Genomic DNA, 22,162 nt, shown 5'->3' with positions numbered 1-22,162 from the left:
CGAGATCACGCCATTGCACTCCAGCCTGGGTAACATCAGTGAAACTCCGTCTCAAAACAAAACAAAACAAAACAAAACAAAACAAAAAAAAAACAAAAAACCTAATGGAGAAACAATGAGTATATTCTGTATACATGAGTACTTGTATTATTCTCTTTTCCTCTATGCTTAAAAAAATCTCAAAATAAAAAATCTAAAAAGAGATTGATGGAAGGAGAGATATGCTACCTTGGGGGTTCAGGGTAATGTGCAGTAAGGAAGTGAAACAAAAAACAACAGTCTAAAATAAATAATGACTGTTTTGGGCTATATTTAGTATAGAAACGAATGTGTAATTTGCCTGCTTTCCTTAGCCTGAGACAATTTGATGTGCTAAATACATTAGCATCCTAATTGGTTTACTGATTTTTTATGCTAATAATAAGACACACAGAAAAAGAGTTACAAATAAAGGGGAAAACTCAAAGTCTCTGAGTCTTTTAGTGAAGTTGGAAGTAGTAGTCAGGAGGCTTTCTTTTTCCGTTTTTCTTTTAACGGTCTTGCTCTGTTGTCCAGGCTAGAGTATACCAGTGTGATCACAGCTCACCACAGCTTCCACTTCCTGGGCTCAAGTTATCTTCTCACCTCAGCCTCCCAAGTAGCTAGGCACCACAGTGCCCAGTTAATTAGCTATAGAGACAAAGTCTCCCCCTGTGTTGCTCAGGCTGCTCTAAAACTCCTGGGCTCAAGTGATCCTCCTGCCTTGGCTTCCCCCAAAGTGCTGGGATTACAGGCATGAGTCACCACGCCTCACCAGGGAGCTTTCTACTGGAGGAGATCTAGACTTATTTAGAACAAAATCATCATAAAACTTCAACTTCTAACAACACACTGTAAGTCAGAAAAATATTTGATGTTAAATGTTTTAAAACACATTTCTTAATTACCTGTTTTGGTTGCCTTTCTAAGACTTGAGCTTTTAACCAGGTTTCAACTTCTTCAATTTTCTTTTTATGCACTGCAAGTTCATGCTACAACAAAAATTTCAAATTTAAAACAAAACATTTTAACTGAAGATTTTTTTGTTACATCAGTACATATTAACCTAAGCATTATTAACAAAAAGTAACAAATCAGTAACAATCTATATAATGAAATGGTCCTTCTGATTTGAATTTTTATATTATTTTAGAAAAATTATATTCTTAAGTTGATACTCTGTATGATAATTTTGGCAAGTCTGTAATTATAACATTTTTTAAAATCCAGAAATACATTTGAGAAGACAGTAGAGGAGTATTACATTTAGTACAAAAATTTAAAAAAAGATCAATTCTATGTTGGGATTAAATTAAATCTAAAAGAACCAATGATACAACTTTAGAAAAAGTATTGACGTAAGTCTGAGCCTTGAAAAATAAAACAATCCAGAATTTTTTCTAACACTTAGATTCTTATGAGTAAAAAAATCTGAAAATGTACATCCTTCCGCTTCCTATCCACCCTATGCACCCTGAAATTAAATTATGTACATATGTCTGCATGCTTTTTAGTACCTGAGTTTCTGGTTTATATTTATCCACCCATGGTTCATTTTCAGACAGATATTCTTTTGAATTTTCTAAACCATAAATCTGTTCTAACGAAGATAGATTTCCTCTTTTTCTAGCTGGAAATATGCTACTTTCTAATGTAGAAGGCCCATTTTTTCTTCTATGACTTGAGTTGTTCACACCTAATGATGTGGTAGTAATAGTAGAGATGTCTCTACACTCTAGCAAATCATCGAATGATGGGTCAACCCAGTCTGTTACCTGGAAAAGAAGAAATCAGGTAAATATAATCACATTTTTTCCCATCTACTTCCTATATAACTAAACTACTCTGGAAACAACATATTCATAAATTTATAACCTTTAAAATCTAAAAAAAAAAATTTTTTTTGAGACGGGGTTCTCGCTTTGTCACCCAGACTGAGATTGTACCAGCACAGTGGTACAATCTCAGCTCAAGCAATCCTCCCACCCCAGCCTCCTGAGTAACTGGGATTATAGGCACGCACCACCATGCCCAACTAATTTTTTTGCATTTTTTGTAGAGATGGGGTTTAGCCATGCTGCCCACGCTGGTCTCAAACAACTCTTGGGCTCAAGCAGTTTTCCCACCTCAGCCTCCCAAAGAGCTGGGATTATAGGTATGAGCCACCATACCCGGCCTAAAAATCTTATAAATTAATTCTTTTTAAATAAAACTGTCTCTCTCTGTAATAGTTGTTTTTCTACTTTACAGTAAGTATAAGTGAATACTTGTCTACTTGACCATAATGATAAATGCCACATAAAGGAGTAAGGAACACAAACTTATTTTTATTAATTGTAATCTTCCCATCATAAAGACTAGAATGATTTTTTTTAGCTCTCTGTAGGACTGAAACATAAATATTAAATTACCTACTAAAAAAAACAAAACAAAATAAAGGATTAAATGATATTATTTTAACAGAAACAGCAGTAAGAAGAGTTTGCGAACGTATTAACCTGCCTTGACCAGGTTAATACGTTCATAAACTAAGAAAAATTTCATACATCCAAATAATCCGTATCAGCTTTAAGACTTAATGAAGGTACAAGCCAAGGATCCTAAAGTTGCAATCTGTAATTAAGACAGGATTATACTTTTTTCTTCAGTGCATGAAGCAACTCATGTTTTTATAATCGAGGCAGGCTTTCCACGGGGGGAACTGTCATTCAGAAATGCCTAGGAACAGTTGGCTGTGGTGACTCACGCCTATAATTCCAGCACTTTCAGACAGAGGCAGTGGCAGTAGGATAGCTTGAGCCCAGGAGTTTGAGAACAGCTAGCATAACATAGGGAGACCCCCAACTCTACAAAAAATAAAAAATTAGCCAGGCATGGTGGTGTACGCCTATATTCCCAGCTACTTGGGAGGCTAAGGTGGGAGAATCACTTAAGCCCAAGAGGATAAGGTTTCAGTGAACCATGATCATCCCACTGCACCCCAGCCTGGGCAACAGAGTGAGACCCTGTCTCAGAAAAAAAAAAAAAGTTTTGCTAATAATTAGAAATTATTAGCTAACAATTACAAATAATTAGAAATTAGAAAATTTTAATAGATTTTTAATACTCTTAATATAAATCTAGAAAAATACAGCTTAAGATCTGGTTGTAGAATCTACTGCCTAACAACAAAAAATTATATTTTCCTTCAAGAATATTCAGCTATATTTGTGAGCTATTCATTAAACAATGTTCCTCTCTTGGAGAAAATGAACCAGAAGTTGGAGCTGAAAGTAAGCTTAGGGGAGACAATGTGGGGCTTATGAATACTTTATGAATGCTAAGTCACACTTCACTCTTCTTTTAAGACAGAGAGTTAGGAATATTATTGGCAGTGGATTAAAAAAGGATGACCACTGGGAAAAATTTCAGTCATAGCTGCCTGATTCACTTCATCCTCATCAAAAAATTGTGACTGGTACTATAATTTTGGCCCCTTCTATGTTTTTGAGTGTATAAAAATATCTTTTGTGATAGTAAACCTTTTCATAGCAGTTCTGATTTGGAAATTATTTATACATTTTATAGTTTCATTTCTTACATAAATGTGGACTCCCATATACTGAAAAAAAGAGAAAGATAAACATAAAAGTTAAGTAATTTACTTAACATCAAATAAAATTTAGAGCCACCACTTAGGGAAATAGCTACCCTGCAAACTGATCCCCATCCCACCTTAACCCCTATCTTGCTGAGAACTGACACACTGAATCCCATTACTTCTAAGAAGCAGGGCTTTTGATTAAGCTGTAACACCAACTACCACTCATATTTCTTTCTTCTATGTTCTTTCATTCAAATGTTTTCAGTGTTTTCTTTGTGACTGGGACTGTAAACAGCCAAAATTAAGGTTGTAAGCCTTCAAGATTAAGGTTGTGCTTTTAGAGAACACTTGTTTCACAACTTATTACCAGACTTGCTTAAACCTCTAATTACAATACATACTGGGCTCTATTACTTTGATAGCAGTAATAACTTATTAAGAATGTATATAAAAATTTATAGTTATTTTAAGGCAATTATTTCACGGCCATTCTAGTGTATCATACCTTTGTGGAAGATACCTTTGGTCTAATAAAAGTTTTTGACATTATAAACTGTAATAGTTCCCATCCGTAGTATAGGACCTGTAATACATTAAACTCTAATTCACCTAGGGGAAAAAAAAAGAAGCCCTCAAATGAAGAAAAACTGTAAATACAGAATTACAGTAATAAATGTATACTGATATAATCAACAACACAATAAAGGCTCAATAATTAGTGAAAAAGAACAGTCAATTTAAGTGATACAAGAAATCAAAATTCTAAAATAATTTTACTTTTAATGACTATAACTGGATCAATAATCTATTTGTGCTGTTACAAACGGAATTTTTCACATGAACTCAATGACGTATTCAAGAAAAACAGAAAAAAAAATTCACAAACTGTGTACTTACCTTTTGTCATTAAAATCAGGCAATTCTATTTGAGCAGTTTCTATACTGAAAATTAAAGTTTTCCTTATTTCAAATTACAGTTGCAGTTCTTCAGTTCCAACATTTCCCAAAAAGTAAAATACAATGAATTCACTTTCTGTGGACAAAGAATTTAAATCTTACTGTAAATCTGTTTTCATTTGATCATGTTTATTAGAAAATTTCTTAGTAACACTGTTTTTCAACTGTGTTTTCAAATTCTTAAACGTTTATGCAAACTAGTGAATTCAACAATTTTAAGTTAGCCAGAAGAAAATTTTAATGCCTACAAACTTATACACTGGACACTATACTGTACTATTTTACAGTTTGGAGGCACACACAGCCTATAAACACCCCTACATACTAGAAAACAAATTGTTGGCCTTTCGTCCCAAATCGTTCACGATTAAAGACTTTGACGTTTCAAAAAGTACACAGTTGGTAAAAACAAAACAAAACAAAACATTTGAGTAAATATAGTTTGCAGCTCGAAATAAAAGATGCAGACTGTTGTCACGGTCAGCATTCTATTCACTCTTTGAAAACAAAATTAATTACCTCCTTTAAAAAGCAGGTAACTGTCCCTGAAGATACCAGGTTCCTGAAATGAGATGTCAGAGGTAGACCTTCAAGACTATTCCTAGCCGACCCACCGCCACCCCACACAGTGAACAGGGAATACTAAGCTCAAAAATATGTCCAACGTAATCCTGTAATCAGCAGGGTGCCGGGTTGAGCTCGCAAATCCCCGCTGCAGGACTGGGCTCTGCACCCTCAATCTTCTCATCCCTAGATGGGATGGGCGGGTCGGGAGGAGGAGCGACGAGAGCCCAAGAAAGCTCGAAGGCAGAGATAGACTCGCGTCTCTAAGACATACAGATATTATAGCGGCAGCCGCGACGGCCTTACATTCCCGGAACTGCATTCCCTTTTTGGCGAAGAGCGGAGGCGCCCAGGGTCTACCCCAGGTGAAAGGGCAGCCAGGCACCTGGCCCTATCCGGGCCTCTCTGAGGTACGGCCTCCCGGGGACCTTTCAAACTGGTCGGCGCATCCGCGACGCAACCGAAGGGCGGGGCCCGCCGGAGTGTGTGACTTAGGCATCCAGAGCACTGCCTGACCCAAAGCACCGAGGCGAGTTTTGCCCACCCTCCAACTTTGCGATGGAAACGTGTTAGGGAAAGTTAGGTAACTAGTGGGCCGCAGCTGGGCCGCCGGGGCAGGCCGGGGGCGCCGCGGTGGGCCTCGAGGTCCTTGGGGCCCGTGGGCTCTTGCTGCCGCCCGCCCCTTCCGGCTCCTCCCCGTAGTGCAAAGGGCGCTTGAGCGAGGTGATCGGAGCAGTCGCAGCGAGGACCATGTTGCTTCCGAACATCCTGCTCACCGGTCAGGGCGGGCAGCTGGGAGGGGCTGGACGGGGGCAGGCGAGGTTTATGGAGTGCTCTGGGGCTCGGACGCCGCTCAGTGTTCTGTTTGGAGGCATCCCGCGAGGGGCTGGGTCGGGGCAGGCGAGGTTTGCGGCGTGCTCTGGGCCTCGGGGCCCGCTCAGTGTCCTGTTTGGAGGCCTCCCGAGGGCCGCGAGGCGGCTGTGGCGCCCCGGGGCCGACCCTCGCGGGCTTGGCAGGAGGCGGGGGAGGGGACGCGGAACGTTAATTCCGGTGGCTCGAGACTTCCGGGGGAGGAGAAGAGAGGTCGGCAGATCCAGCTCTCCTGCTTGGCAGTCGGCTTAGTCTTTCTGAATCTGGTATTTTGCGTGTAAAGTGGGTTGTTGATTCCTTGGCAGGGTTGGCTTTGGGATTTTTAGCGAAATAATGTAAGGCCATATCTGGTTCCCAGTAGAGCCATTAATAGTGGATGCCTTACTCCTTAGGCCTCCCTGGGCCGTATTTTATTTTTTCTTTGCTTGTGATAAACTCCTCAGATCAGATTTTGGGAAATGAGTTCAGATGTTTGTGGTGTGACTAAATTACTGTATGTCTTTGTTGAGTTGCATCAGAGGTTCCCCCCAACACCTTAAAGGAGAGGCATCTAGTGAGCATTTCGGGTCGTTTCTCGAGTAGGAGTGGGTCTTGGAAGCCATACTCAGGGTGCGTGTTATCAGTGAAGGAACTAAACTGCTGCGTAACGACTTCATCGAATATTTTAGTCCTGAAAGTGTTTATTGTAGACCATTCGTGGAAAAATCTAATGCATGTAGATTTTATTGGAACGTACCGAAAAATTAAGACTGGGTGGAAATAAAGCAGTAAAGTTACAGCGTTCATCTAAGCATAAGATGGTTGGCAGCACACAAGACATGTCTGTTTCTGAGAGGTGCCGATTAACTACGCCACAAATAACGTTTAACATTTAAGATTTCTTTTTTTTTTTTTTTTTTTTTTTTTTTTTTTGCTACAAAATCTTGCTCTGTTACCCAGGCTGGAGTGCAATGGCGCGATCTCGGCTCACCGCAACCTCCGCCTCCTGGGTTCAGGCAATTCTCCTGCCTCAGCCTCCTGAGTAGCTGGGATTACAGGCACGCACCACCATGCCCAGCTAATTTTTTGTATTTTTAGTAGAGACGGGGTTTTACCCCTGTTGACCAGGATGGTCTCGATCTCTTGACCTCGTGATCCACCCGCCTCAGCCTCCCAAAGTGCTGGGATTACAGGCTTGAGCCACCGCGCCCAGCTTAAGATTTCTTAAGTGGAAGATATTACAACACCTTTTTGCATGGATCAAACATAGCGCCTTGGTTATTAATATTGTGTCATTGTCAAAACTCTAAAGTGAGCATTTTATTGAAAACATGTTGAGTCCAGCGTTCAGACTTGGTGAATTAATAGTGGACTTGAGGTAACTGTTATTCTGCGTATGGGAACTGGATTATCCCTGTTATCTTTATGCTCAAGTTTAATTTCAGGGATGTTAAACCTGAATAGCTGAAAATTACAAATTTGATCTTGAAATGTAATTATAATAGGTATCAAAAGGGGAAGATAAGCAATGTATAGTATATAGTATACAGTATTGTCATTTATGTAAAAGGGAATATATCTTGTATTTATGTATGTATATACAAAGAGTATGTACATACATGTACATTCATATGCCACATAAATAGGGTTTCTCTGGGGAGATATACCTGTATGGGAAACTGGTTCACAGTGGTTGTCTCTAGGGAAGGGTGCAAGGGGTAAGACTGCTTACATTTTAACATGAACAGTTTTTGTTTTTGTTCTGGGACAGAGTCTCATTATGTTGCCCGGGCTGGTCTCGAACTCCTGAGCTTAAGCGATCCCCCTGCCTTGGCCTCCCAAACTGCTGGGATTACAGGCATGAGCCACTATACCTGGCTATGAACATTTTCTTAATCCTTTTAAATTAAAGCAAATAGGCCGGGTGGGTGGCTCATGCCTGTAATCCCAGCACTTTGGGAGAGGGAGGTGGGCAGATTGCTTGAGCTCAGCCTGGGCAACATAGCCAAACCCCATCTACAAAAATTAACCAGGGCATGGTGGTACATACCTATGGCCTCACCTACTGGACATGCTGAGATGGGAGGATTGCTTGAGCCCAGGAGGTCAAGGCTGCAGTGAGCCAAGTGCCACTGCACTCCACCTGAGCAACAAAAAGATATCTTGTCTTTAAAAAAAAAAAAAAAAAAGTAAATAACTGTAATTGATTTGAGGTGGTTAATTTTATTCTGAGCAGTTCCATGGTAGTAGCAGGCAGTTTGAATCTGCGTCAGAATCTGCTGAGCCTCACCCTTGAAGGATCAATACACTGGGTAATATTTTGATATTCAGTTAGCTTTGGAAAATTTTTATTAGATCATAGTACATATTGAGGTGGCTCATGCCTGTAATTCTTGCACTTAGGGAGGCTGAGGTGGGTGGATCACCTGAGGTCAGGAGTTTGAGACCAGCCTGGCCAATATGGGGAAACCTCGTCTCTAAAATGCAAAAATTAGCTGGGTGTGGTGGCAGATGCCTGTAATTCCAGCCGCTCAGGAGACTGAGGCAGGAGAATCACTTGAATCTGGGAGGTGGAGGTTGCAGTGAGTTGAGATTGCGCCACTGCATTCCAGCCTGGGTGACAAGAAGGAAACTCCATCTCAAAAAAAAATTTTACATATGATTGCTGATTAGAAGATTTTTCATTTCATTCATCAAGAACCTTAAGAAAGGCAGAGACCAGGGGAGACTCTGTCTCAAAAAAAAGGGCAGAAGGTGGGCTGCAGTGGGATGAGCAGTATTTCACAAACAGTATTTTTCTGTGGCTTATCTTACAGGTACACCAGGGGTTGGAAAAACCACACTAGGCAAAGAACTTGCATCAAAATCAGGACTGAAATACATTAATGTGGGTGATTTAGCTCGAGAAGGTAAGGGACACTTTGATATTAGATTTGCTTTTTTTTTTTTTTTTTTTTTTAAAGTCTGATAGTGGAGTGTTAGTGCTGGGTATTGTCAGAGGGTACGAAAAACAGATTGCCATTAAAGAATATATGCTCTTAGGTAATCCACAGAAATAGTAGGTGTCTAATGCTACGTCCTGGTTATTTTGACCATTTTCCCTTCTGTCTTCAAAATGGCTGCAATTCTTGTGAATAGTTGGGAAGGCTCCTATGAAGAGACTGGATTTAGGATAGGTAGAATGTGAATAAGGAGAATGTTTTTAAGTTGAGCAAACAAAGGTTTGGTACTGCTAAACATGTATATGAGCACAGTAAGTATATTGGTCTCCCTGGAAAAAGATTATTTTGAGTTCGGGCGTAGGACATGACTATGCTATGGTATCTTAGATTAGTGTGAGATTTGCATGCAACTGCATGTATTCTAAGATGATAGATGTTATTTATTTTACCCTGTTTTCCTCTAATCTTTTATTTCTCCCTTATTTGTGTCTTCATATTTTTATAGTCAACAATGATTTGAACATGGTAGGAACTCAATAAATTTAAGGGACTTAAAGTATGCCTCATTAAAATTAAGAAAACATAGTTTGATTTTTAAAAAAAATTTTTTTACAGTTTATCATAGATTTAAAAATTTTTAAGTTCCTGACAGTTGCTACTAAAGTAACTATTTCAGATTGATCTAATGTACATATTTTTTTCAAATGATCTAAAGTCTGATCATCGGATATCATGGAGGCTGGCAAGATGGCTTCTCCCAAGAGCATGCCGAAAGATGCACAGATGATGGCACAAATCCTGAAGGATATGGGGATTACAGAATATGAGCCAAGAGTTATAAATCAGATGTTGGAGTTTGCATTCCGATATGTGACCACAATTCTAGATGATGCAAAAATTTATTCAAGCCATGCTAAGAAAGCTACTGTTGATGCAGATGATGTGCGATTGGCAATCCAGTGCCGCGCTGACCAGTCTTTTACTTCTCCTCCCCCAAGAGATTTTTTATTAGATATTGCAAGGCAAAGAAATCAAACGCCTTTGCCATTAATCAAGCCATATTCAGGTCCTAGGTTGCCACCTGATAGGTATTGCTTAACAGCTCCAAACTATAGGCTGAAATCTTTACAGAAAAAGGCATCAACTTCTGCAGGAAGAATAACAGTCCCGCGGTTAAGTGTTGGTTCAGTTACTAGCAGACCAAGTACTCCCACACTAGGCACACCAACCCCACAGACCATGTCTGTCTCAACTAAAGTGGGGACTCCCATGTCCCTCACGGGACAAAGGTTTACAGTACAGATGCCTACATCGCAGTCTCCAGCTGTAAAAGCTTCAATTCCTGCAACTTCAGCAGTTCAGAATGTTCTCATTAATCCATCATTAATTGGGTCCAAAAACATTCTTATTACCACTAATATGGTGTCATCACAAAATACTGCCAATGAATCATCAAATGCATTGAAAAGAAAACATGAAGATGATGATGATGATGATGATGACGACGACTATGATAATTTGTAATCTAGCCTTGCTGCATGTAACATGTGTACTTGGTCTTGAATTTATTGTACTGATATTAAACATGCATGCTGGATGTTTTCAAGTTGTGTTTTAGAAAACTTTAATAATATTTAATGAGTAAATACAATTACCATATTTTTCAATTTAAATGAAGGTTCAGCCTTAAAAATGTAAGAAAAATAAAGTTGTCATTCATTAACTTGATTGTTGGTGCTTTGGCAATTATGTTTTTAAAAGCAGTTTTCTCCCTGTTGTCACCAAGAGGAGTGACAGTTGACAGTTGCAGCAACTTGTAGTACTTCATTCTGTTATTACCATTAGCGTGTTACCTCAAGTGTCCTCAGATATATAGATCATAGTAGGCTCTCTAGTGTGTATGTCACTCTTGTGATCCATTCTCTCAGATTGCTGAAGTATAACCATGACTCCTCTTTGGAGAGACCACTTGGTCAGGATTTTTATTCATAGTGAATTCTTACCTGCTTTGATTATCTTTCTCAATCACCAAACTTCCTAGGTCCCATTTTTCTGTCCCTTTGATTATACTAAGAAACCTTAGTGTCTCCCGGTATGTCTCCACTTAAAAAATTATCAGTGTCTCTTTTTGCATGTTTTGGGCATCTTTGTTCTTCATATCCCTGATACTATAAGTCAGTATCATGTTGACTTTTAATCCAGGTCTGATAATTATTAGGTTATAGTTTATATATATATATATATTTTTTTTTTCCCATTTATTTTATTGCATTTTAGGTTTTGGGGTACATGTGAAGAACATGCAAGATTGTTGCATAGGTACACACGTGGCAGTGTGATTTATATATTTTTTTATATATTTTTGAGCTGGAGACTCTGTCACCCAGGCTGGAGTGCAGTGGTGCAATCTTGGCTCACTGCAACCTCCACCCCCCCAGGTTCAAGCAGTTCTCTTGTCTCAGCCCTGAGTAGCTGAGCTTCCAGGCATGTGCTACCACGCCCAGCTAATTTTTGTATTTTTAGTAGATGCGGGGTTTCACCACGTTGGGCAGGCTGGTCTCGAACTCCTGACCTCGTGATCTGCCTGCCTCAGCCTCCCAAAGTGCTGGGATTACAGGCGTGAGCCACCACGCCTGGCAGTCTATATTTTTTTGATTTTTAAATTTTTTTTTGTCCAAAAGAACATCAATTTCTCAAGGTTGTAGTTTCTAAAACTTAGATCTTTGTTTGCTTTCATACAGCTACTCATTTTCCATTTTATTTTATTTCTTGAGATAGAATCTTGTCCTTTTGCCTGGGTGGAGTGCAGTGGCACAATCTCAGCTCACTGCAGCCTCCATGTCCCAGGTTCAAGCTATTATACCTCAGCCTCTGGAGTAGCTGGAATTACAGGCGTGTACCACCACACCTTGCTAATTTTTGTATGTTTAGTAGAGATGGGCTTTCACCATGTTGTCCAGGCTGGTTTTGAACTCCTGGCCTCAAGTGATCCACTTAACCTCGGCCTCCCAATTGCTGGGATTACAGGTGTGAGCTACTGCACCTGGCCTTTCCATCTTATAGATCTATATGAAATCTGGTTTTGTTCCTCACTGTTGAATGCCACCTTTCTGAGTCACAAAATAGTCAATTTCATTCATGCATACCAATGTTAACTTTCACTCAATTTAACATTTCTAAAACAATAATAGCATTGAGAGCAATGATAACACCAGACAAAGGACAATCCAGTATGAGGCACTTGTCTTCCTCTTCTTTGGGTCCTCTCCTACCTGTACTCACACCATTTCATTTGGTTGAGACAAGAGTCTTGCTCTGTTGCCCATGCTAGAGTGTGGTGGCCTGATGATAGCTCATTGCATCCTTGAACTCCTGGGCTTAAGTGATCATCCTGCCTCAGCCTCCCTGGTAGCTGGGACTCCAGGCACATACCACCCTGTCCGGCTAATTTAAAGTTTTTTTTTTTTTTTTTGCAGAGATAGGGTCTGGCTTTGTTGCCAAGTCTGGTTTATTCCTGAGCTCAAGTGATCCTTCTGCCTTAGCCTCCCAACGTGCTCGGATTACAGACATGAGCCACTGTACCTGGGGTACTCAAACACCATTTTAGTCAGTTGTGTATAGTCCCAACCATCCTCTTTGTTCTTTATTAGTGAGATTATTTCATGAAATAGGATCTAAGTGTTAAAGGAAAAGTGTTTTTTCCTCCCTTCTGTAATGCCAGATAAAGCATTTCTGATCTGACTTGACCTGGGGTTTGATGAAGGTACTTTGTGGGGTTTTTTTCATTGTTTTTTCTTGGTTTGTTTGTTTTTGAGACAGGGTCTTGCTCTGTGGCCCCAGCTGGAGTACAGTGGCACAGTTTTCCCTCACTGCAACCTCAGCCTCCCAGACTCAAATGATCCTCCTGCCTCAGCTTCCCCAGTAGCTGGGACTATAGACAAGTCCTCACTATGTTACCTAGGCTGGTCTCCTGTTCCCAGGCTCAAGTGATTCTCCCACCTTGGCCTCCCAAAAGTGCTGGGATTACAGGTGTTAGCCATTACGCCAGGCCTGATGAGGTACTTTATAAGGTTTAACATGCCAGATTTTTTAACCCAGATCCTGTTTGAATACATCTGGAGATATTCTGAGGCATCCAACCTCATTTTTATCTCAAGTTGTGATGTATTTTAAGGGAAACCAGGCAATCATCTATAATGCAGTGTTTTCAACTAGGTGATTTCTGCCCTTCGAGGGTATATGTGTGAAGACGTTTTTGGTTGTGTGGAGGGGGAGGTGATGGCCAGATTTACTACTAACATCTAGTGATTAGTGGCCAGGGATTCTACTAAAGATCCTACAGTTCACAGGACAGTCCCCTGTCTCCCCTAATAACAATTACCAGACTCAAAATGTCATTCGTAATAAGGTTGAGAAACCTTGCTGTAAACAAATGAGACTTATTCTGATGTTCACAAAAGTCAGAAAAAAAGAAGGCTTTAAGAAAACCCTAATTTTAAACATATTTCTAAAAGTTTAGTATCATCCTAGTGATCGTGTGGAATTGCAGTAGTAGTTGAGAGAGTTATCTTTACTCTTGAAACCAAGGCCAAAAAAGATTAGGTGAAGAATTAAGTTTAAGAAAACTGGCTGGGCCGGGCGCGGTGGCTCAAGCCTGTAATCCCAGCACTTTGGGAGGCCGAGGCGGGTGGATCACGAGGTCAAGAGATCGAGACCATCCTGGTCAACATGGTGAAACCCTGTCTCTACTACAAATACAAAAATTCAGCTGGGCATGGTGGCGTGTGCCTGTAATCCCAGCTACTCAGGAGGCTGAGGCAGGAGAATTGCCTGAACCCAGGAGGCGGAGGTTGCGGTGAGCCGAGATCGCGCCATTGCACTCCAGCCTGGGTAACAAGAGCGAAACTCCGTCTCAAAAAAAAAAAAAAAAAAAAAAAAAAAAAAAAAAAAAAAAAAAAAAAAAAAAAAAAAAAAGAAAACTGGCTGGGCATGGTGGCTCATGCCTGTAAATTCCAGCACTTTGGCCCTATGTGGTGGCTCATTACTGTAATCCCAGCATTTTGGGAAGCTGAGGTGGGTGGATCACCTAAGGTCAGGAGTTCAATACCAAACCCCGGCCAACATAGTGAAACCCCATCTCTACTAAAAATACAAAAAATTAGCCGGGTATGGTGGTGGGCGACTGTAATCTTAGCTGCTTAGGAGGCTGAGACAGGAGAATCACTTGAACCCAGGAGGAAGAGGCTGCAGTGAGCCGAGATCATGTCACTGCATTCCAGCCTGAGCAAGACAGAGTGAGACACAGTCTCAAAAAAAATCAGTTGGGCATTGCTGCGGGCGCCAGTAATCCCAGCTACTTGGGAGGCTGAGGCAGGAGAATCGTTTGAACCTGAGAGGCAGTGGTTATAGTGAGCCAAGATCATGCCACTGTACTCTAGCCTGGGCAACAGAAGGAGACTCTGTCTCAATTAAAAAACAAAACAAAACAGAGTCTTACTGTGGTATGAATACAAAAATGCTTCGCTTTTATTTGTTTTTTGAGACAGAGTCTGTTGCCCAGGCTGGAGTGCAGTGGTGAGATCTTGGCTCACTACAGCCTCTACCTCCTGGGTTCAAGTGATTCTCCTGCGTCAGCCTCCTGGGTAGCTGGGATTACGGGCATGTACCACCAAGCCCAGCTAATTTTTGTATTTTTAGTAGAGATGGGTTTTCCCCATGTTAGTCGGTCTAGTTTCTAACTTCTGACCTTGTGATTTGCCTGCCTCAGCCTCCCAAAGTGCTGGGATTACAGGTATGAGCCACTGTGCTCGGCCCATAAGAATGCTTTTCTTATTACTATTCTCACAGTCTGAAGATGCCTGCTCACTTGATATCCTATCCTATACGCAATCATGTAAGTATACTCTTACTAGCATCCTTAATTTTCCTGGCACCAGTTTTTCAGTCTTTGGCCTCTGTTCCTAAATGCAGGATACCCATAGGTCTAGACAAAGTAATATATTGACATTGGATCCATTTCCAATAGAAATTGTAAAGCATAGCTTAGCCTTCAACACTTAGAATCTTGATATATCTCTAACCCAGGGGTTGGCAAGCTACTGTTGTTTTTGTATGACTTCTGAGCTAAAGACTAGCCTGTAAAGTGTAAGGTATTTATTATCTGGCCCTTTACAGAAAGAAAAAATGCTGTTCCCTGTTCTATTTTCTGAATCCCATTTTTCCTCTTCCCGTATCAACTCCCACTGGAAGTCTTGGAAACTAATTCTTCTGTTGGCCTGACACTGCTCTCTCCCCATCTTTGCAACTGGTCCTCTCCCTTCTACCTGTTTCCCCCATGATTTCATTGCAGCCATCTTGTAATTTTGCCACTCCTACTAGTAATCTCACTCACTCAGGACTAGTCACTCCTTTGTGCTGATGACTCTTAAATTTATAATTAAAACAGCCCAATTTCTAGACACCTATTAGACATAACCATCTGAATAGTTCCCAGATGTTTACAGCTCTAAATGAGTATGTTTAAAGCACATGCTCTGAAGGCATCCTTGACTGTACTTGCCCACTCCTCTGATTTCTACCTCCCAGACGTGTAAATACACATTCATTCTCTCCACACAGATCCACTTGGCCTTTAAATCTTTATGGTTTCTCTGACACATCCCTACTGTACCCCTATTCCATCAAGACCACTGGTGCTGTGCCTAGAATCCTACCTAGAATCTCCTGTTTGACCTATCTCTTTCCTTCCTCATCTACACTATTGTTTCCTTAAAAGCGAGGAAGGAGAATGACATGATTTGAACTTTTTATGAACATAGTCCATCCTTCTTAAGGAAATACAGGAAATTTTTAATAAAATGGCCACGGTTTACCAGCAGCCATTCTCTCCCCTATGTCCCCTTCAGTGTACTCATCATACCCTATTATTCTCAAACACTAGGAATTTTCCACCTGGAGTCTTTATGCCTGCTGTTCTCTTTACAGGTTCCCTTATCTTCCTTACAACTCCTTAGAGGCCCAATGCAGTGTCATCTTTGGCTCTCTAACTTCACTATGCAGAATTAATTGCCCTTTTCTCTCCACATAAAAAGCCAGGTATTTTAAAGGCACCCAATCATTCTAAACCAGTTAATTTCTTGTTCTAATTGGTTTAGAGTTATCAGCTTCTTGTTGAGTTGAGGTAAATGTGGTGAATATGTTTCCAAAAGAAGAAATATGAAAATATTTCAAGTGTTGGCAGCAGTGTCAAAATAGCATCCCAATACGATTAAAGAACAGCTTTCACTTGAGTGTATATAAGTTCTAGGATGGCAGGTAAACATAACATCATGATTATACAGTTTGACAAATAGCAGTAGCTGGGAAGGTTTTTTAAGGTAAGAATGAGCTTTTAAAAAAATTGGGGGTGGGAAGGTGGAGCCTGGCTCAGTGGCTCATGCCTGTAATCTCAGCACTTTGGGAGGCCAAGGTGGGTGGATCACCTGAGGTTAGGAGTTCCAGACCAGACTGGCCAACATGGTAAAACCTTGTTTCTACTAAACATATAAAAATTAGCCAGGTGTGGTGGCAGGCATCTGTAATCCCAGCTACTCAGGCAGCTGGGGCAGGAGAATCACTTGAACCCAGGAGGGAGAGGTTGCAGTGAGCCAGGGTCATGCCATTTAACTCTAGCCCCACAGTTGATTTTTTTTTCTGCAAGTAATATAGCTGTACCTGGAATTTAAAAAAAATAAGTCACAAAGCTTTGTTTAGAAAGTTGATTTAATTTTCTAATCTCTTGGTCCTTTAATCAAATCAAACTGATCTTTGCTTAAGATCCTATGTATAGACAAGTATAAATTTGGCTTCCAGTTGAAACTTTCTAAAGTAGCCTCAGTTTACCTGACCCCTTACCACTTATTTTCTCATTGTTCTGACTTTACCTCCTTTGAAATGGCCTGCCCCTTCCTAGTCTATACCTTTGACTATCTTGTTTTCTCTATTTAGAAGAGTCTTCCCTAGTGTTTTTTTTAAATGTATCTAACTACTGCAAGTCTCTGCTTAGACGTCACTTCCTCCAGGAAGCCTCCCTTAATATCACAAGTTTATGTTAGTTGTCCATACTTCTTGCTCCCATATCACCATGAACTATAACATTAAAATATTATAATTTCCAGGTGACTTGTCTGTCTTCTCCCACATTATTTTAAACTCTGAAGGAAGGATTGTTTGTCTTCTTGTTCACTTTATCAATTAGGTCCTCATTATCCCTTAGGTCACTGGTATGTGGTGTTTGGTGAATGTTTTTGGGAATTAGTGTTTATATTTTAATTTGTTTTTTTTGTTTTTAATACTTTTATTGATTTATTTTCTTTCTCTTTTTAAAAATTTAATTGTTTGTTTTGTGTGAGTGAGTGTTGACAAGTTTGGATTACAGCTGAGCACAATGGCACATGCTTGCAGTCCCAGCACTTTGGGAGGCCAGGGCAGGCAGATCACTTGAGCCCAGGAGTTCGAGACCAGCCTGGGGAACATGGTGAGACCCTGTCTCTACAAAAAATACAAAAATTAGCCAGACATGGTGGGACACATCTATAGTCCCAGATACTTGGTGGGGCTCAGGCAGGAAGATAACTTCAACCCAGGAGGCTGAGGCTGGAGTGAGCTGAAACTGCGCCACTGCACTCCAGACTGGGTGACAAAGTGAACCCGTCTCAAAAATAATAAAAGTTTGGATTACACTATTTTATTAAAACAGATTAACATGGCTGGGTGTGGTGGCTCACACCTGTAATCCCAGCACTTTGGGAGGCTGAGGAGGGTAGATCACTTGAGGTCCAAAGTTTGAAACCAGCCTGGCCGCCATGGTGAAACCCCGTCCCTATTAAAAGTACAAAAATTAGTCGGGCATGGTGGCACGTGCCTGTAATTCCAGCTACTCGGGAGGCTGAGATATATTAACATGATTTAAGAAATTCTGCACTTCGGCATTAGTATAAAGACTTTAATACTGTCTGGGCATGGTGGCTCACACCTATAATCTTAACACTTTGGGAGGCCGAGGCAGAAGGATTGCTTGAACCCAGGCGTTCAAGACCAGCCTGGGCAACATAAGGAGACCTCATCTCTACAAAAAATACAAAAATTGACCTCTACAAAGAACAAAAAAATTAACCAGCTGTGGTGGCACACGCCGAGTAGTAGTCCCAGCTACTCGGGAGGCTGAGATGGGAGGGTCACTTGAGCCCAGGAGGTCGAGGCTAGTGCTGTGATTGTGCCACTGCACCCCAGACTGGGCAACAGAATGAGACCCTATCCATATAAAAATACTTTAATCCTAAAAGTTGACACATCTATTTTAGACAGCATATGTTGGTTCAAGTCATCCTTTACTATTTTTTTAAGACGGATTCTTGCTCTGTCACTCAGGCTGGAGTGCAGTAGCATGATCTCAGCTCACAGCAACCTCAGCCTCCTGAATAGCTGGGATTATAGGCACCCACCACAATACCGGGCTAATTTTTGTATTTTAGTAGAGGGGGGGTTTCACCATGTTGGCCAGGCTGGTCTCCAACTCCTGACCTCGGGAGATCCACCTGCCTTGGCCTCCCAAAGTGCTCGGATTACAAGCGTGAGCCACCATGCCCGGCCAAAGACATCTTTTAAAAGTCAAAGATTTAAAGTATGAAGGGATCTCCACGTTTACCTATTCAAGATTACTGCATAGCACAGAATCAGCTGTATTCTTAGATTTTGTGGTACTGTTAAAAAAAATACAATATTGTAAAAATAGTATATGGAAAAATACTCTAATCCTACCATTTTCATCTTTGTTTTTCTTCTTTGTCTCTAGTACAGACAACTTTGAATTCTGCTTTTTATGTTTTACCCTTGTATATGTGAGCATTTATCATGTTGCTGCCTAGTCTATATTACATAGTATTGTTAAACTATGTTAACTGTAATACTATAACTCTAATACTTATTTACTTGTGTTTAATTACATGATATTTTATAAAATTGGTAAACCAAGCTTTAACTATTTCCTTATTGTTCAACATTTTTTATTATTTTCTAGTTTTGTCCAATTAGACATTAAATGGTAGAGTAAATCACTAAATGGATTGAACATATAACTGGCATAAATACAGACTCATTTTAATTTGCATCTCTTTAATAGCTGGAAAAGTTCAATATTTTTTCATGTGTGTTTACTTTTTTTCCACTTTTCCATCTTGTGTGAATTCTTGTTTATTGAGCAATTTATTGTTATTTTGGTTTGAAGGTCTTTATATTATCTACATTTCAATGCTTTGTCATTTTTCCCATTCCATTACTTTTCTTAGAGTTTTATTATTTCTCAAGGAAGAGAGAGTCAACATTTTAAATGACTGGATCAGTCTTTTTATTTCTACCACTCAACAAATTCAAATGAATCATTCCTTTATAGATCCATCTGGAGTTTGCGTTATAAAGGATTTAGATTGTTTTCTAAATTGTTTTCCAGTTTTCTTTACACCAAGACAGTTTAATTTTTTAGACTCAGAGAGTTTCTGGTAGGTGAGGAATGGCCCGAGGAGGCAGAGGCCACACTACGGTGGTAGAAAGGTGGTTTATATACCCAGAATCAGTCCACAGACCCTCCAAGCAAGACAAGGAGTTACAGCTGCCTCAGTGCCCCCTAGTGACCATCAGACTACTCCTGTGTCCCTTCAGAACTTAGGTTCATTTTAACCTCATTTCAACCCATACCAAAATATTAAGGGGAAAGAGGTGGGAAGACTGCTATATAACATGCTCTCAGAGATGGCTAATGGATGATCTAAGCCTACCTTAGATTACTACCTCCTAGCAGCTGGGGGTAAGGGTTAGATGGTATGTTTTACCTCCTGAAAGAAAACTTTTGAAAGCCAGCTGTGATTTGTTGGAAAGTTCTTATGTTAAATTTAAATTTGCCTCCTTTGTAACTTTGTACATTATTTTTGTTTTGCCTTCTGAAATAAGACTATTTAACTCTTAAGAGGAATGGCAGTTTGGGATGCTGGAAATCTAGAAGTAAAGATACTGTTCAGGAGCATCTGGGTCCTGACCCTTCTCAATCCCCATGAGGATGTGAGCTTAGTGACAGAGGGTTCATTTCTGGAATCAAGAATGGGTTACTACTTTTTCTTTCTTTTCTGAGACAGGGTCTTGCTCTGTCACCCAGCCTGGAATACAGTAGTATGATCTCAGCTCACTGTAACCTCCACCTCCCAGACTGACGCAATCCTCCCACCTCAGCCTCCCAAGTAACTGTGACTACAGGTGTGCGCCACCATGCCTGGCTAATTAAAAACTTTTTATTTGTAGAGACAGGGTCTCAACATGTTTCCCAGGCTGGTCTTGAACTCCTGGGCTCAAGCGATCCTCCTACCTCGGACTCCCAAAATGCTGGGATTACAAGCGCAAAGCCACCATGCCTGGCCTATTACTGCTTTTGATAAATTAATCTGCTTTTAATGTATTTGAGTGTGTTTGTAACCGTTCAGGTGTTTCCTCTTCCCACCAATCTGTAGTTCAACAAAAACAATGTAGTCCACTTCTACTAATAGCCCCACAAATTCTGAAGTTGGCTATTCATTCTTTTTAGTTGGTTTCAGTTTTGATATTTAAAGCAGTTTCAAATACACTGCTATTCAAGTTGCTCTCTAGACAAAATTCTAATTTATCAGTCAGTATGGCTCCTTTATATTTGGTGTCTATGTGACATTTGTTAGTATTTAAAAGAATAGTTGATAATACATTTCTAAAGTCTAGAAATGGTTGAAAATTACTTAAAGTTACTTAGAAAATACTATTTTAATAAGCAATTCTAAATCTCTTTTAGAACAATTATATGATGGCTATGATGAAGAGTATGATTGTCCCATTCTAGATGAAGACAGAGTGAGTATGAGTTTCACAAAGTATGCATTTGTTGAATTTAATAGGAAAGTTGACTTCAGTTTTCTTAAGAAGCATTTTTTTCAACTTTTCTTACAGGTAGTTGATGAGTTAGATAACCAAATGAGAGAAGGTGGAGTTATTGTTGATTACCATGGTTGTGATTTCTTCCCTGAACGCTGGTTTCATATAGTTTTTGTGCTGAGAACAGATACCAATGTATTGTACGAAAGACTTGAAACAAGGTAAGAAAGGAAAAACATCAGATTCTTAAAGCATAATATCAACTTTTATTCAGATTCCTGAAATTGGCCAGTAGTACCATGATAAAGGATTTTTGGTTTTGGTTGTTTTTTTTTTTGAGACAAAGTTTTCCTCTGTCAACCTGGCTGGAAGGCAGTGGTGTGATCTCGGTTCACTGCAACCTCCACCTCCCTGGTTCAAGCAAGTCTCATGCCTCAGCCTCCTGACTAACTGAGGCCACAGTCACATGCCACCATGCCTGGCTAATTTTTGTATTTTTTGTAGAGATGAGGTCTCACCATGTTGCCCAGACTGGTCTCAAACTCCTGGGCTCAAGCGATCTGCCTACCTCGGCCTCCCAAAGTCCTGGGGTTACAGGTGTGAGTCACAGCACCCAGCTAATAAAGGGTTTTATTTGAAAATATGACTACTTTAAAATATGGGCAGTACTTTCTGAGTAAATTAATATCTCAACTGACAAATCTGATTGAGCAAAATGTACTGTGTAGAAACCCTATTTAGACATGCTTTTTCTTTGATGTAAAAACCCTTGCTAGGAAAACAGCCAAATCTCTAACATACTCTGCTTACTGACTGTACTTCCACAATTTATCCCCACATCAGTAATGGGAAAGCTTATGAAAAACTAACAAAATAAACCAGTATTTCACAATCTTTACCAGATACCTGAGTTAAACCCACAAATGGAGCATCAGATTTAATGCAGAAGAACGGGTAAAGAGAAACTTTTAGGGAAGTCTTTTTTCCTCACTGTCTTTTGATCAAAGCCGTGGGAATATGGGGATTCTAGAGAAATTAGAGGGCAATCTCAGAAAGGAAAGCTGCAGAATTTTGCTTAAGGTCAGAGACAGAATTTATGGTTTTTACTGATTAGAGTCAACTCTGACTAACCACTATTATTTGGGATACTTGTAAAATCCCTGCACAGAATAGTATGGTAGCAAATATATGTATAGAAGAAGTTAAATTGGGGCTACACCTAAAACTTACTTTTTTTTTTTTTTTTTTTGAGACGGAGTCTCGCTCTTGTTACCCAGGCTGGAGTGCAATGGCGCAATCTCGGCTCACAGCAACCTCCGCCTCC

At 40.1% G+C, this 22,162-nt stretch overlaps 3 protein-coding genes across 15 annotated transcripts in view; 2 read left to right on the top strand and 1 right to left on the bottom strand.

Moving 5' to 3' along the window:
• Nucleotides 1-5,768, bottom strand: part of RAD17 (RAD17 checkpoint clamp loader component) — a 43,912-nt gene extending 38,144 nt beyond the window's left edge. Inside the window, exons 1-6 of one of the 11 annotated variants that reach the window (XM_037738150.1) lie at nucleotides 5,397-5,576; nucleotides 5,078-5,120; nucleotides 4,499-4,634; nucleotides 4,107-4,210; nucleotides 1,536-1,793; nucleotides 927-1,010 (exon numbers count right to left, since the gene is read on the bottom strand). In XM_037738150.1, coding sequence (XP_037594078.1) covers nucleotides 927-1,010; nucleotides 1,536-1,793; nucleotides 4,107-4,210; nucleotides 4,499-4,508 — 456 coding nt within the window. In that variant the 5' untranslated portion in view covers nucleotides 4,509-4,634; nucleotides 5,078-5,120; nucleotides 5,397-5,576. Of the gene's footprint in view, nucleotides 1-926; nucleotides 1,011-1,535; nucleotides 1,794-4,106; nucleotides 4,211-4,498; nucleotides 4,635-5,077 lie in introns of those variants that run through there. The other 10 variants (XM_017527578.2, XM_037738151.1, XM_017527580.2 and 7 more) reach the window with 10 other exon arrangements.
• A 45-nt stretch (nucleotides 5,769-5,813) lies between these two features.
• TAF9 (TATA-box binding protein associated factor 9) lies at nucleotides 5,814-10,634 on the top strand. Of its 2 annotated transcripts, none has more exons than XM_017527583.2 (3): nucleotides 5,814-5,900; nucleotides 8,788-8,880; nucleotides 9,629-10,634. In XM_017527583.2, exon 3 carries the CDS (start codon nucleotides 9,646-9,648, stop codon nucleotides 10,435-10,437), a length of 792 nt encoding a protein of 263 aa, XP_017383072.1. In that variant the 5' UTR covers nucleotides 5,814-5,900; nucleotides 8,788-8,880; nucleotides 9,629-9,645; the 3' UTR covers nucleotides 10,438-10,634. The 2 variants fall into 2 exon arrangements, with proteins under 2 accessions (XP_017383072.1, XP_037594084.1); XM_037738156.1 differs by lacking the exon at nucleotides 5,814-5,900 and adding an exon at nucleotides 6,122-6,258.
• AK6 (adenylate kinase 6) overlaps nucleotides 5,814-22,162 on the top strand; it is an 18,838-nt gene continuing 2,489 nt past the window's right edge. The window contains exons 1-4 of one of the 2 annotated variants that reach the window (XM_017527584.2): nucleotides 5,814-5,900; nucleotides 8,788-8,880; nucleotides 20,759-20,817; nucleotides 20,914-21,059. In XM_017527584.2, coding sequence (XP_017383073.1) covers nucleotides 5,873-5,900; nucleotides 8,788-8,880; nucleotides 20,759-20,817; nucleotides 20,914-21,059 — 326 coding nt within the window. In that variant the 5' untranslated portion in view covers nucleotides 5,814-5,872. The remainder of the gene's footprint in view (nucleotides 5,901-8,787; nucleotides 8,881-20,758; nucleotides 20,818-20,913; nucleotides 21,060-22,162) is intronic. The other variant, XM_037738157.1, reaches the window with a different exon arrangement.

The sequence above is a fragment of the Cebus imitator genome, unplaced genomic scaffold (genome assembly GCF_001604975.1).
Source record: "Cebus imitator isolate Cc_AM_T3 unplaced genomic scaffold, Cebus_imitator-1.0 Scaffold50, whole genome shotgun sequence".
Classification (NCBI taxonomy): Eukaryota; Metazoa; Chordata; class Mammalia; order Primates; family Cebidae; genus Cebus; species Cebus imitator.
Note: the sequence above shows the minus strand (reverse complement) of the source record. Positions and strands in the feature narration are given on the sequence as shown.

Bases quoted from the DNA above. Each gene is read 5' to 3' on its own strand.
- TAF9 (XM_017527583.2), top strand. From the start codon at position 9,646: ATGGAGGCTGGCAAGATGGCTTCTCCCAAGAGCATGCCGAAAGATGCA.